Here is a 14179-nt window from a genome sequence, read left to right as displayed (position 1 = left end):
GCGGGGATAGCTCAGTTGGGAGAGCGTCAGACTGAAGATCTGAAGGTCGCGTGTTCGATCCACGCTCACCGCATTACTTTTAGCATTTTTCATTTTTCATTTTCTTTTACCCCTCAATTACCAAACCCCCGCTTTGTAACTACTGATTTAGTGATTTTACATCCATTCTAAGGAGACTAGGGATTTGAGCAGAAAAAACGTAAATAGCACAAAGTGAATACACACCGCTGTAGCACAAACAAGGAGGCGATGGTTATCCCGACATTATTAGCTAGTTTTATATGCTACCTTTGTCCATAATTTATTTTATTTACTCAATTTGCAGTATAGTACTAATGAAATTCCGGTAAATTCCTATTCGCTAAGGAAGCACAATTTCTATTTCAAGAAACCAATTCTTACTTCATTTCCATGGATTCAACACCTTTAATTATAAAAAAAATGTCCATATACCACCGTCCACGTTTTCATGCCATCATCGTCATCATGCCCGAACCCGGAGAGCAGCGTGAGCCCCCATCCCCACCATCTACCACGTGTCCAATTGCCGAGGCAGCCTTGAGTGGCGGAGAAGAGGCCCGACACATCCTCGAGGAGGGAACACATAGGCAGTTCTTTTTTTGCGAAAATTCTACCAATCTATTAATAATCATCAATAGTAATTAAAAAAATCCAAAAGTAATAAAAATTACAAATATGTCATCGGACCACCTAGCGATGGCTACACACACTAGCGAGAGCTGCAGGCGCGCCACCGTCCTCGCCCCTCCATCACCGGAGTCACTCAGAGCTTATCGTAGTAGATCTTGTTGTAGTAACATACGGGAAATCGTCGTGCTAAAGGACCAGCACATGAGAGCAGCAACCGCCACCAATGATAACAACCGTAGATCGGAAGAGACTGACCTGAAATCACACCAACGAACACGAAAATCGACCGGATCCCGGGAGATCCATCAGACACACAACTCCACGTGCCCTCCGCCGGCGCTAGACGCCCCACCATAGGATAGGGTGGGGAGGACCTTATTCTTCAGGAAATAGCCGCCGCCTCACCATTTCGAAGAACACACTGAAAACAAACTAAACAAAGAATGAAAACCTTCCGCACCGACGAGAGGCTGCGATCCGCCATGCCTTGATGGCCCCAAGGTCACAAGAGGCGGAGCAGACCAGTAGCGTCATCGACGAGAGGGACGGAACCCTAGATGGGTTTCACGATCGAGTCCTGTGTCCTCTCTCCTCTGCACCGGTTCGCGACTATGTTGTTTTTCATAGGCGGTTATTGACAATGATAAACATATGGGGCGTGCGTCCGTCGGCCGACAAAACCGGCCAAATCGGTTGCAGTTTCGATCGTAGGATGCACTCCCCGCGAACCGTCGGATCGAGGAAGAGCTGGCAACCAGGAAAAAAACATAACGAGGAGGTGCTCCACCTGGAGCGGCCACCGGCGATGGGGAAGGAAGCCTCCCGGCCTCCTCCACAACCAATATGGCCATGGTGCACTGATACGTCTCCGACGTATCGATAATTTCTTATGTTCCATGCCACATTATTGATGTTATCTACATGTTTTATGCACACTTTATGTCATATTCGTGCATTTTCTGGAACAAACCTATTAACAAGATGCCGAAGTGCCAGTTCCTGTTTTCTGCTGTTTTTGGTTTCAGAAATCCTAGTAACGAAATATTCTCGGAATCGGACGAAATTAACGCCCAAGTTCCTATTTTCACCGGAAGCATCCAGAACACCCGGGAAGGACCAGAGGGGGGGCACTGGGCCCCCAGACCATAGGCCGGCGCGGCCCAGGCCCTGGCCGCGCCACCCTATGGTGTCGTCGCCCCTTCGACCCTCCTGCGCCGCCTCTTCGCCTATATAAAGCCCCCGGATCGAAAACCCTGATACGCTTGACGAAAACCACAGAAACCTTCCAGAGCCGCCGCCATTGCGAGGCCAAGATCTGGGGGACAGGAGTCTCTGTTCCGGCACGCTGCCAGAGCGGGGAAGTGCCCCCGGAAGGATTCTCCATCGACACCGCTGCCATCTCCACCGCCATCTTCATCACCGCTGCTGCTCCCATGAGGAGGGAGTAGTTCTCCACCGAGGCTGAGGGCTCCGCTGTAGCTATGTGGTTCATCTCTCTCCCATGTACCTCAATACAATAATCTCATGAGCTGCTTTACATGATTGAGATTTATCTGAGTTTGTATCACAATTTATCTATGTGCTACTCTAGCAAAGTTATTAAAGTAGTTCTATTCCTCCTGCACGTGTGTAAAGGTGACAGTGTGTGCACCGTGTTAGTACTTGGTTTATGCTATGATCATGATCTCTTGTAGATTGCGAAGTTAACTATTGCTATGATAATATTGATGTGATCTATTCCTCCTACATATGCATGAAGGTGACAGTGTGCATGCTATGTTAGTACTTGGTTTAGTCTATTGATCTATCTTACACTATAAGGTTACTTAAACATGAGCATTATTGTGGAGCTTGTTAACTCCGGTATTGAGGGTTCGTGTAATCCTACGCAATGTGTTCATCATCCAACAAAAGTGTAGAGTATGCATTTATCTATTCTGTCATGTGATCAATGTTGAGAGTGTCCACTAGTGAAAGTGTAATCCCTAGGCCTTGTTCCTAAATACTTCTATCGCTGCTTGTTTCTTTGTTTCTTTGTGTTACTACTGCTGCAATACCACCACCATCGACTACACGCCAGCAAGCTATTTTCTGGCACCGTTGCTACTGCTCATATATATTCATACCACCTGTATTTCACTATCTCTTCGCCGAACTAGTGCACCTATTAGGTGTGTTGGGGACACAAGAGACTTCTTGCTTTGTGGTTGCAGGGTTGCATGAGAGGGATATCTTTGACCTCTTCCTCCCTGAGTTCGATAAACCTTGGGTGATCCACTTAAGGGAAAACTTGCTGCTGTTCTACAAACCTCTGCTCTTGGAGGCCCAACACTGTCTACAGGAAAAGGAGGGGGAAGTAGACATCAAGCTATTTTCTGGCGCCGTTGCCGGGGACCAGAAAGCTACACAACAAGGATTTCCTCCCTCGTCAACCACGCGCCAGTCCTGGACAGCATCAAGTATTTTCTGGCGCCGTTGCCGGGGAGGAAAGGTAAAAGGTACTCACACTCCGGATCTCGGCTACTAAGCTATTTCCCGCCGTTGTAAGTACTCAAAGCTATTTCCTTTAGATCCTGCAATTGCATCTTTTTGTTTCTTGTTTACACTAGTTTGGCATAATGGACAAGAATGAGCTTCTATTTCTGTTTCCTGATTTAAAACATGGATTGTTTGATGCGAAAATTAAAAAACCTATGGAATCTTATTTGCATGCTGGTAGTAATATTAGTATGAACGCTTTGAACACCATTGTTGATAATGATATAGAAAATTCTAAGCTTGGGGAAGCTGGTTTTGATGAGCATGATCTTTTTAGTCCCCCAAGAATTGAGGAGAAAATTTACTTTGATGATACTTTGCCTCCTATTTATGATGATTATAATGATATTGGTCTTTTAGTACCGCCTGTTATGGAGGATAAATTTGAGTATGATTACAATATGCCTCCTATATTTGATGATGAGAATAATAATGATAGCTACTTTGTTGAATTTGCTCCCACTACAACTAATAAAATTGATTATGCTTATGTGGAGAGTAATAATTTTATGCATGAGACTCATGATAAGAATGCTTTATGTGATAGTTATATTGTTGAGTTTGCTCATGATGCTACTGAAAGTTATTATGAGAGAGTAAAATATGGTTGTAGAAATTTTCATGTTACTAAAACACCTCTCTATGTGCTGAAATTTTTGAAGCTGCACTTGTTTTATCTTTCTATGCTTGTTGCATTATGCTTCTTGAACTTGTTTATTTACAAGATTCCTTTTCATAGGAAGCATGTTAGACTTAAATGTGTTTTGAATTTGCCTCTGGATGCTCTCTTTTGCTTCAAATACTATTTCTTGCGAGTGCATCATTAAAACTACTGAGCCTATCTTAATGGCTATAAAGAAAAGAACTTCTTGGGAGATAACCCATGTGTTATTTTACTACAGTACTTTGTTTTATATTTGTGTCTTGGAAGTTGTTTACTACTGTAGCAACCTCTCCTTATCTTAGTTTTGTGTTTTGTTGTGCCAAGTGAAGCCTCTAATCGAAGGTTGATACTAGATTTGGATTTCTGCGCAGAAATAGATTTCTATCTGTCACGAATCTGGGATTTTCTCTCTGTAGAAAAATCAGAAAAATATGCCAATTTACGTGCGTGTTCCTCAGATATGTACGCAACTTTCATTAGTTTTGAGTTTTCTGATTTGAGCAACGGAAGTATTTATTAGAAATTCGTCTTTACGGACTGTTCTGTTTTGACAGATTCTGCCTTTTATTTCGCATTGCCTCTTTTGCTATGTTGGATGAATTTCTTTGATCCATGAATGTCCAGTAGCTTTATGCAATGTCCAGAAGTGTTAAGAATGATTGTGTCACCTCTGAACATGTGAGTTTTTGATTATGTACTAACCCCTCTAATGAAGTTTATGAGAAATTTGGTGTGAAGGAAGTTTTCAAGGGTCAAGAGAGGAGGATGATATACTATGATCAAGAAGAGTGAAAGCTCTAAGCTTGGGGATGCCCCGGTGGTTCACCCCTGCATACATCAAGAAGACTCAAGCGTCTAAGCTTGGGGATGCCCAAGGCATCCCCTTCTTCATCGACAAATTATCAGGTTCCTTCTCTTGAAACTATATTTTTATTCGGTCACATCTTATGTGCTTTACTTGGAGCGTCTGTATGTTTCTTGTTTTTGTTTTTGTTTGAATAAATGCTTGTGTGGGAGAGAGACACGCTCCGCTGGTTCGTATGAACACATGTGTTCTTAGCTCATAATATTCATGGCGAAGGTTGAAACTGCTTCGTTAATTATTATATGGTTGGAATTGGAAAATGCTACATGTAGTAATTGGTATGATGTCTTGAATAACTTGATACTTGGCAATTGCTGTGCTCTTGTTTAAGCTCTTGCATCATATACTTTGCACCTATTAGTGAAGAAATACATAGAGCTTGTTAAAATTTGGTTTGCATGAGTGGTTTCTCTAGAGTCTAGATATTTTCTAGTGAGGTGTTTGAACAACAAGGAAGACGATGTATGGTCTTATAATGCTTGTAATATGTCTTTTATGTGAGTCTTGCTGTACTAGTTCGTGCTTGTGTTTGCTTCAAACAACCTTGCTAGCCTAAACCTTGTATCGAGAGGGAATACTTCTCATGCATCCAAATCCTGAGCCAAACAATACTATGCCATTTGTGTCCACCATACCTACCTACTACATGGTATTTCTCCGCCATTCCAAAGTAAATTGCTTGAGTGCTATCTTTAAAATTCCATCATTCACCTTTGCAATATATAGCTCATGGGACAAATAGCTTAAAAACTATTGTGGTATTGAATATGTAATTATGCACTTTATCTCTTATTAAGTTGCTTGTTATGCGATAACCATGTTCACTGGGGACGCCATCAACTACTCTTTGTTGAATTTCATGTGAGTTGCTATGCATGTCCGTCTTGTCTGAAGTAAGAGAGATCTACCACCTTATGGTTAAGCATGCATATTGTTAGAGAAGAACATTGGGCCGCTAACTAAAGCCATGATCCATGGTGGAAGTTTCAGTTTTGGACATATATCCTCAATCTCATATGAGAAAATTACTAATTGTTGTTACATGCTTATGCATAAAAGAGGAGTCCATTATCTGTTGTCTATGTTGTCCCGGTATGGATGTCTAAGTTGAGAATAATCAATAGCGAGAAATCCAATGCGAGCTTTCTCCTTAGACCTTTGTACAGGCGGCATAGAGGTACCCCTTTGTGACACTTGGTTAAAACATGTGCATTGTGATGATCCGGTAGTCCAAGCTAATTAGGACAAGGTGCGGGCACTATTAGTATACTATGCATGAGGCTTGCAACTTGTAAGATATAATTTACATGATACATATGCTTTATTACTACCGTTGACAAAATTGTTTCATGTTTTCAAAATCAAAGCTCTAGCACAAATATAGCAATCGATGCTTTTCCTCTATGGAGGACCATTCTTTTACTTTCAATGTTGAGTCAGTTCACCTATTTCTCTCCACCTCAAGAAGCAAACACTTGTGTGAACTGTGCATTGATTCCTACATATTTGCTTATTGCACTTATTATATTACTCTATGTTGACAATATCCATGAGATATACATGTTACAAGTTGAAAGCAACCGCTGAAACTTAATCTTCTTTTGTGTTGCTTCAATACCTTTACTTTGAATTATTGCTTTATGAGTTAACTCTTATGCAAGACCTATTGATGCTTGTCTTGAAGTGCTATTCATGAAAAGTCTTTGCTTTATGATTCACTTGTTTACTCATGTCATATACATTGTTTTGATCGCTGCATTCACTACATATGCTTTACAAATAGTATGATCAAGATTATGATGGCATGTCACTCCAGAAATTATCTGTGTTATCGTTTTACCTGCTCGGGACGAGCAAAACTAAGCTTGGGGATGCCGATACGTCTCCGACGTATCGATAATTTCTTATGTTCCATGCCACATTATTGATGTTATCTACATGTTTTATGCACACTTTATGTCATATTCGTGCATTTTCTGGAACTAACCTATTAACAAGATGCCGAAGTGCCAGTTCCTGTTTTCTGCTGTTTTTGGTTTCAGAAATCCTAGTAACGAAATATTCTCGGAATCGGACGAAATTAACGCCCAAGTTCCTATTTTCACCGGAAGCATCCAGAACACCCGGGAAGGACCAGAGGGGGGGCACTGGGCCCCCAGACCATAGGCCGGCGCGGCCCAGGCCCTGGCCACGCCGCCCTATGGTGTCGTCGCCCCTTCGACCCTCCTGCGCCGCCTCTTCGCCTATATAAAGCCCCCGGATCGAAAACCCTGATACGCTTGACGAAAACCACAGAAACCTTCCAGAGCCGCCGCCATTGCGAGGCCAAGATCTGGGGGACAGGAGTCTCTGTTCCGGCACGCTGCCGGAGTGGGGAAGTGCCCCCGGAAGGCTTCTCCATCGACACCGCTGCCATCTCCACCGCCATCTTCATCACCGCTGGTGCTCCCATGAGGAGGGAGTAGTTCTCCACCGAGGCTGAGGGCTCCGCTGTAGCTATGTGGTTCATCTCTCTCCCATGTACCTCAATACAATAATCTCATGAGCTGCTTTACATGATTGAGATTTATCTGAGTTTGTATCACAATTTATCTATGTGCTACTCTAGCAAAGTTATTAAAGTAGTTCTATTCCTCCTGCACGTGTGTAAAGGTGACAGTGTGTGCACCGTGTTAGTACTTGGTTTATGCTATGATCATGATCTCTTGTAGATTGCGAAGTTAACTATTGCTATGATAATATTGATGTGATCTATTCCTCCTACATATGCATGAAGGTGACAGTGTGCATGCTATGTTAGTACTTGGTTTAGTCTATTGATCTATCTTACACTATAAGGTTACTTAAACATGAGCATTATTGTGGAGCTTGTTAACTCCGGCATTGAGGGTTCGTGTAATCCTACGCAATGTGTTCATCATCCAACAAAAGTGTAGAGTATGCATTTATCTATTCTGTCATGTGATCAATGTTGAGAGTGTCCACTAGTGAAAGTGTAATCCCTAGGCCTTGTTCCTAAATACTGCTATCGCTGCTTGTTTACTGTTTTACTGTGTTACTACTGCTGCAATACCACCACCATCGACTACACGCCAGCAAGCTATTTTCTGGCACCGTTGCTACTGCTCATATATATTCATACCACCTGTATTTCACTATCTCTTCGCCGAACTAGTGCACCTATTAGGTGTGTTGGGGACACAAGAGACTTCTTGCTTTGTGGTTGCAGGGTTGCATGAGAGGGATATCTTTGACCTCTTCCTCCCTGAGTTCGATAAACCTTGGGTGATCCACTTAAGGGAAAACTTGCTGCTGTTCTACAAACCTCTGCTCTTGGAGGCCCAACACTGTCTACAGGAAAAGGAGGGGGAAGTAGACATCATGCACCTCCTCCACTACATCCTCTTCCCTAGAAGAGCTCCGACGGCGGGATCGAACTAGCCTCCACTAGCACCACCTCCACCACCCCCGCGGCAAGCCACTTCCGATCCCTCTGCTCCGGCAAGTCATAGAGCTCCGACGAGGTTCCACAACCCTGAAATTGTATTCACAACATCTGCTCATGGATCCAATGGAGGTCGCCAGGTACTAGCTCGGTTCCCTTCACAAACCCTAGGATTTGACTGTTAGTGTTGTTATACAACAATAATTGGTGGAGGAACTATTACAAACAAGTGTAATTCTGATGTTGTTGTTAACCTCAGATATTAACTTTAGATGTTTGAATTGTTATCAAGCAAGGATGACATTGCCGTTGATACACTGGAAATTGTTGTTCTACATTTTGGACAAAATTCACTACATATGATGTATAATTGTTGTGTATGAAATTGTTGTTAAACATTATATTCTATTTGCAAACAAAATGTGAGTAAATTTATAATGTTAACAATGTAAATTAATAAGTTTACAACATTAATTTGTAATGTTAGCAACAAAAAAAATTTGTGAACTAACATAACATTCAAAATAACATGAAGTTGCAGATGATGAAGCTGAATGAGGTGCAAGCTTTTTCGACCTTAACCAGCCGCTTGACTCGGATGATGAAGATGACAGCCATGAGCCGATCTAAGAAAATGGAGAAAGTGGCGGTGAAGGAAACTTTGATGAAGATGTATCTTCACAGCCCGTTGTCCCATTTGTTGGCATGCACTTCGACAATGAAGATGTTGCACTAAAAGTATACAATGAATATGCATACAAGATGTGCTTCGGTACTAGAATTTGTAGCTCTAAGTATAGCCGCAACAGGGGATGTGAAAAAGTTCTCATAAACAGGGTGTCTGAGTGTGTGCACGCTAGAAAGGGAGCAGCAGCAGAAAAATTTGGAGGTACATCAGAGAGCGCTACAAGAAAGAAATGTTATGCAACAGATATGAGCAGCGGGAGAAAAAAACACTAGCCACCAGCCTGCTAGTGCCTCGATGGAAATGTCAGATTCTAGGCAGAGAAATAGGGTGGTTCGTCACAATTCCAAAGCTCACATGATTGTTTCGTTGAGGGAGGGATCATTCGCTGTTACACCATTCACCGAGCACACATATCCACCTATCAAAGAGCTTGGATGTCGTAGGTACTACCGGTCTCATCGCAAAACCCTAATCGCACACATATCCACCTATCAAAGAGCCCGGATGTCGTAGGTACACATATCCACCTATCAAATGCTATTCTTTTTCAAAGCTCGGGCCCCTTCGCCCCTGAGAAACTCTCAGGGGGTGATTAGGGTTTTTTTCCAATCTCGTACCCCTTTGCCCCTGAGAAACGCTTAGGAGGCGATTAGGGTTTCTTCGGCCCCATCGGCCTCGTCAGTGATCTGCCTCACTTCTTTGGCCTTTGGGCAACGGACGCGGGGTGGATCTCAGCCCCCCGTTGGTGGGAGGGCTCTGTTCCCATGGTTTTTGGTTTTAGTTTGGTGACGCGGCGTTTAGGTGTTGGCGGTGGTATCTTCTCCAATAAAGTCTCCTCGGCTCCAGACCCATCTCGCCTGCGACGTCGAGACAGATCGTCATGGAGCTTCATCGGCGGTTATTTCTTCTTCGTCATCTCCGGGACGGATGTGATCTTCTTGACCCGTTCGGCAACTTCTCATCCGCAACCAGCAACATCAGGCAACTCAAGGAGGAGCGGCAGACGTGGCACGCCGTCTACACAGTTTGAAGGTTGAAGACAAAGGGCATCTCAAAAAGATTATTGTAAGTTTCATTTATATTAAGATGCTTTGTACTGTTTGATGATTCTCTTAATGCCAAGGTCTATTCTCAATTTTTTTTCCTAGTCGTTATCTAAACCGATTCTGAACTTCAACAGCTCGGCTATATGCATTTGACTACGATGGTTTTATGTTTTTTTTTTCAAAAAAAAAGACCACGATAAAAGTAATCTACAGGTGTCTGCTACGCCCTGTTCCGGTACACAAGTCAATGAAATGATAAAAATGTGCGTCTGCTAGATAGAAAGGGAACGGTAGGTTCATTAATATTGTCTAAAGTCTTCACTTGCATTCCCCAGACAAAGATACAGGATGTTTCCAGCCATTGACTTGAGAAACATGTGTACTTTTTCCTAACATCAGGCTTGCATGCGGTACTATTTCCTAACATGTGTTCTGACTTCTTACATACTCCCTCCACTATACTTTCAGCTTTTCTGAAAAGCTATTACTACCTAAACCACGACCAAATTTACTCGGAAATATAATATTGCCTCCGTTCCAGTAGTACTTACAAAACCAAATAGCTTTGTGATGAACAATTATATTTTTATCATGTGTCTAATGATACATATTGGGCGGCATAAATGTTGGTGTTTTTTTGAATAAACACGATCAAACTTTGAAAAGCTTAATGTTTCAAAAAAAAAAAAAACTGAAAGTACACTCTTTCGTGAACGGATCGAGCGTTTTGGCTTTATTTTTTGGCACGTGGTGTTACTCCGGTCAAAGTATGTCCATTTCATTTCATAATGTGTTACGACGGAGAATAGAAGTACAGTAGAAAATTTTGCACTAGAATCTCTGTGGCGAATGGTTTTTCTGTTGGCCACGAAAGGGAAATTTCGAGGACCATGCATGCTGAAGTTTTGACCTTTAAGCCTATTTTAGGCCTTGCTTGTCTAGTGGCTACAATCAAGCTCTAAGTACATAAAGGGGTATCCATTCAAGAAGCAACAGAACTCGCAAGGACGACAAACAAGAGCAATGGAGAGCTTGCTTCCGTTTCTCATCTTGGCCCTAGGGGTTCTTGTCCAGCTTTGTTGCTGCAGCCCTCCGCCGGACCCGGTGGTCTGCACCCACGGCACGTCAAACTGCACGGTCACCAACACGTACGGCTCCTACACGGACCGCAGCATCTGCCACGCCGCCAACATCACCTACCCGCGCACCGAGCAGGAGCTCGTCGCAGCCGTGGCGGCGGCTGCCTCTGCGAAACGGAAGCTGAAGGTGGCCACCAAGCACTCGCACAGCATCCCCAAGCTGTCCTGCCCGGGAGGCCGCGACGGCACAATCATAAGCACCGCGCGGCTGAACCGGACGGTGCACATCGACGCCGCGAAGCGGCTTATGACGGTGGAGAGCGGCATGGTCCTCCGCGACCTCATTGCGGCCGCCGCAGCGGCGGGGCTCGCTCTGCCGAACTCACCCTACTGGTACGGCCTGTCCATCGGTGGACTACTTGCCACGGGCGCGCACGGGAGCTCGCTGTGGGGCAAGGGAGGAGCCGTGCATGAGTACGTGGTCGGGCTGAGGATCGTGACACCGGCGCCTGCGAGCCAGGGTTTCGCCACGGTGAGGGAGCTGGGCGCCGACCACCCGGACCTGGACGCCGCCAAGGTCTCTCTTGGGGTCCTCGGCGTCATCTCCCAGGTAACTCTGGCCTTGGAGCCCTTGTTCAAGCGGTCGGTGACGTACCTGAAGCGCGGCGACTCAGACTTGGCGGACCAAGTGGTTCCATGGGGCCGCCTCCACGAGTTTGCCGACTTGACATGGTATCCGCAGCACGGCACGGTCATGTACCGCCAGGACGACCGCGTTGACATCTCCACGCCGGGCAATGGCCTCAGCGACTACCTCACCTTGCGCGCCAGTCCCAACCACGGGACCATCGGCGTGAGAGTCGCCGAGGAGTCGATGCAAATGAAGAACGTTACCGACGTCGCCCGGTGCGCGGCGGCGCAGCTGCCGGTGTCCGTGCAGGAGCAGCAGGCCTTCGGCTTCACGAACGAAGGCATCTCTTTCACGGGGTACCCAGTAGTCGGGTACCAGCACCGCATGCAGGCGTCCGGCACCTGCATCGACGGCCCGGAGGACGGCCTCCTAACCTCATGCATCTGGGACCCGCGCATCCGTGGCTCCTTCTTCTACAACTCCGGCTTCAGCATCGCGCTCTCCAAGGTGCCAGCGTTCGTCGCCGACGTGCAGCGGCTGAGGGACCTCAACCCGGACATGTTCTGCACAGGCGTCGATGGCAGGATAGGCATGATGGGGCGCTACGTCAAGGCCTCCTCCGCTTACCTTGGCAAGGCCGAGGACTCGATCGACCTGGACGTCCTCTTCTACCGTAGCCGCACCTACGGCATCCCTCGTGTGTACGCCGACCTGGTGGACGAGATCGAGCAGATGGCGCTGAACAAGTACGGCGGCCTGCCGCACTGGGGCAAGAACCGTGACTTCGCGTTCGACGGTGCCATCGCAAAGTACCCCAAAGCCAATAAGTTTCTATTGGTGAAGAACAGGTACGACCCCGACGGCCTCTTCTCCAGTGAGTGGAGCGACCAGGTGCTGGGCATCCGCGGGAGACCCACCATCGTCAAGAAGGGCTGCGCCATCGAAGGACTCTGTGTCTGCTCCGACGACTCACACTGCGCACCGGAGCAGGGCTACTTCTGCCGGCCAGGAAAGGTGTACCAGGAAGCTAGAGTTTGTTCAACGGAAATTAATGATTGGTTCCTTTCAAATATGAGGATCGTCTGTGATAATAGTCAATAGCACGTTGTCGCTTGCTATTTCTATCCATCTATTCAATAATGTCTTTTTTTTTGATACGGTGTTTTAGCTCATAGGTCCAAATGCACCTATTATGAAAAAATGTATTTTAAATATATTTTAAAATATTTAAAAAATTCTGAAAAAAGATCCTGGGTGTACATCCGAACATAATTTGGTCATGCACAAAAATGTGAGGGGAAAAGATGTCTTGTGAGAAGCCATTTTTTAGCACAAAAAAATTATCTTTTTTACACAAACCACATAAAACGTCATTCTTTCGAGTAAATTTGTGTGCATACATAGAATGTGTGGCTGTACAGATAAGAATACAATCCGACTATAAGTTCTGAAGATAAACGATGACATCCATAACCCCGCCTAGGCCAAACCAGATGGGTAACCTTGCTAACGTCGCCGATCCCATAACCGTCCAAAAAAATTAGGCCAACGGTTGCCGACAAAGGGAGGAGAAGACAAAAGAGGGAGAAAAGCAGAGCATAAGTACCACGGAACGAATTCTGACACGTACTTAGCGAGACTAGAACTAGTCTGTCCTCGCCAGGCTATATATCGCCGGGGTATATGATAGACTTAGCGGAACAAAACTTGCAGTAAAACCAATGACACACTACAAAATCCGTCTAATCAGAGTAGATAAGAGAGCGCATAAAGGAACCAACTAGGTACTACACAAGAATAACTCAGCCAAATGCACATATCCCCTTCATTCAAAACGAAGAAGCAATGTAAAAGGCACTCACACTATTGACGGATTTCATTAGATATTGGTTGTAAGTTACTACATAAATTATTAGCAAGTTATTAGAACCAAGTATAAGGTGTAACTTGCTCTATGATCAAGTTAAATAGCTTCAAGTCATCCATAACCGTAGACAAGGCTTTTCGAAAAAATTACCTTGCAGGGCTGCTAAAAAATATGTGCATACGCATAATCAACCACACCAAGCGATAGTGAAGTCTCAAAACAAGACCGTTCCCAGATCTACAAGAAAGTTTAAGGGGAGCCACCCCACTAAGTTACCCGTGACAAAGTTCAGCCGTCCTCCGATACGAACCCTGAGGTTTGAGTTAACATCTAAGTTTGCATGAACAGCCTGGTTTCGCTAAACTTTCCGCGAGGTAAAATACATAATATAAATACCCAAAAGCAACAATAAGTAAATCACCCGAAGAAAACAATATATAAACATGCATACACAAATAAAGCCAGCTGGTGACCCCCGGGTAAACAAACTTGAGAAAAGTTAGTGGGTGAAGGGTCGTAGTAAGTAAGCCCCAAGTATGGCAGAGCTCATATCTCAAACTTTAGGGGACACAAGCGAGATAAATATCAGATTTTCGTGCAAAGGGGCCCACCAATGTTAGTGCTTAATAATTTTAGTTGTTTACATAAGCCATGGTTATATCCAGCGGCTGATATACCATGTGATAACTTCCCAACAACCCTAAC

General features: G+C 44.7%; 1 protein-coding gene and 1 non-coding gene across 2 annotated transcripts; both read left to right on the top strand.

Annotated features, from left to right (window-relative positions):
• Window positions 1-73, top strand: TRNAF-GAA (transfer RNA phenylalanine (anticodon GAA)). The gene has a single exon. It is a non-coding gene; the product is annotated as a tRNA-Phe (tRNA).
• Window positions 74-10857: 10784 nt separating this feature from the next.
• LOC127300857 (L-gulonolactone oxidase 2) lies at window positions 10858-12762 on the top strand. The gene has a single exon (XM_051331052.2). The coding sequence runs from the start codon at window positions 10921-10923 to the stop codon at window positions 12706-12708; it is 1788 nt and encodes a 595-aa protein (XP_051187012.1). The 5' UTR covers window positions 10858-10920; the 3' UTR covers window positions 12709-12762.
• The last annotated feature ends 1417 nt before the right edge of the window (window positions 12763-14179 follow it).

This window comes from Lolium perenne, chromosome 7 (genome assembly GCF_019359855.2).
Source record: "Lolium perenne isolate Kyuss_39 chromosome 7, Kyuss_2.0, whole genome shotgun sequence".
Classification (NCBI taxonomy): domain Eukaryota; kingdom Viridiplantae; phylum Streptophyta; class Magnoliopsida; order Poales; family Poaceae; genus Lolium; species Lolium perenne.
The sequence above is the reverse complement of the archived record's forward strand: the minus strand, read 5'-3'. Positions and strand labels throughout refer to the sequence as shown.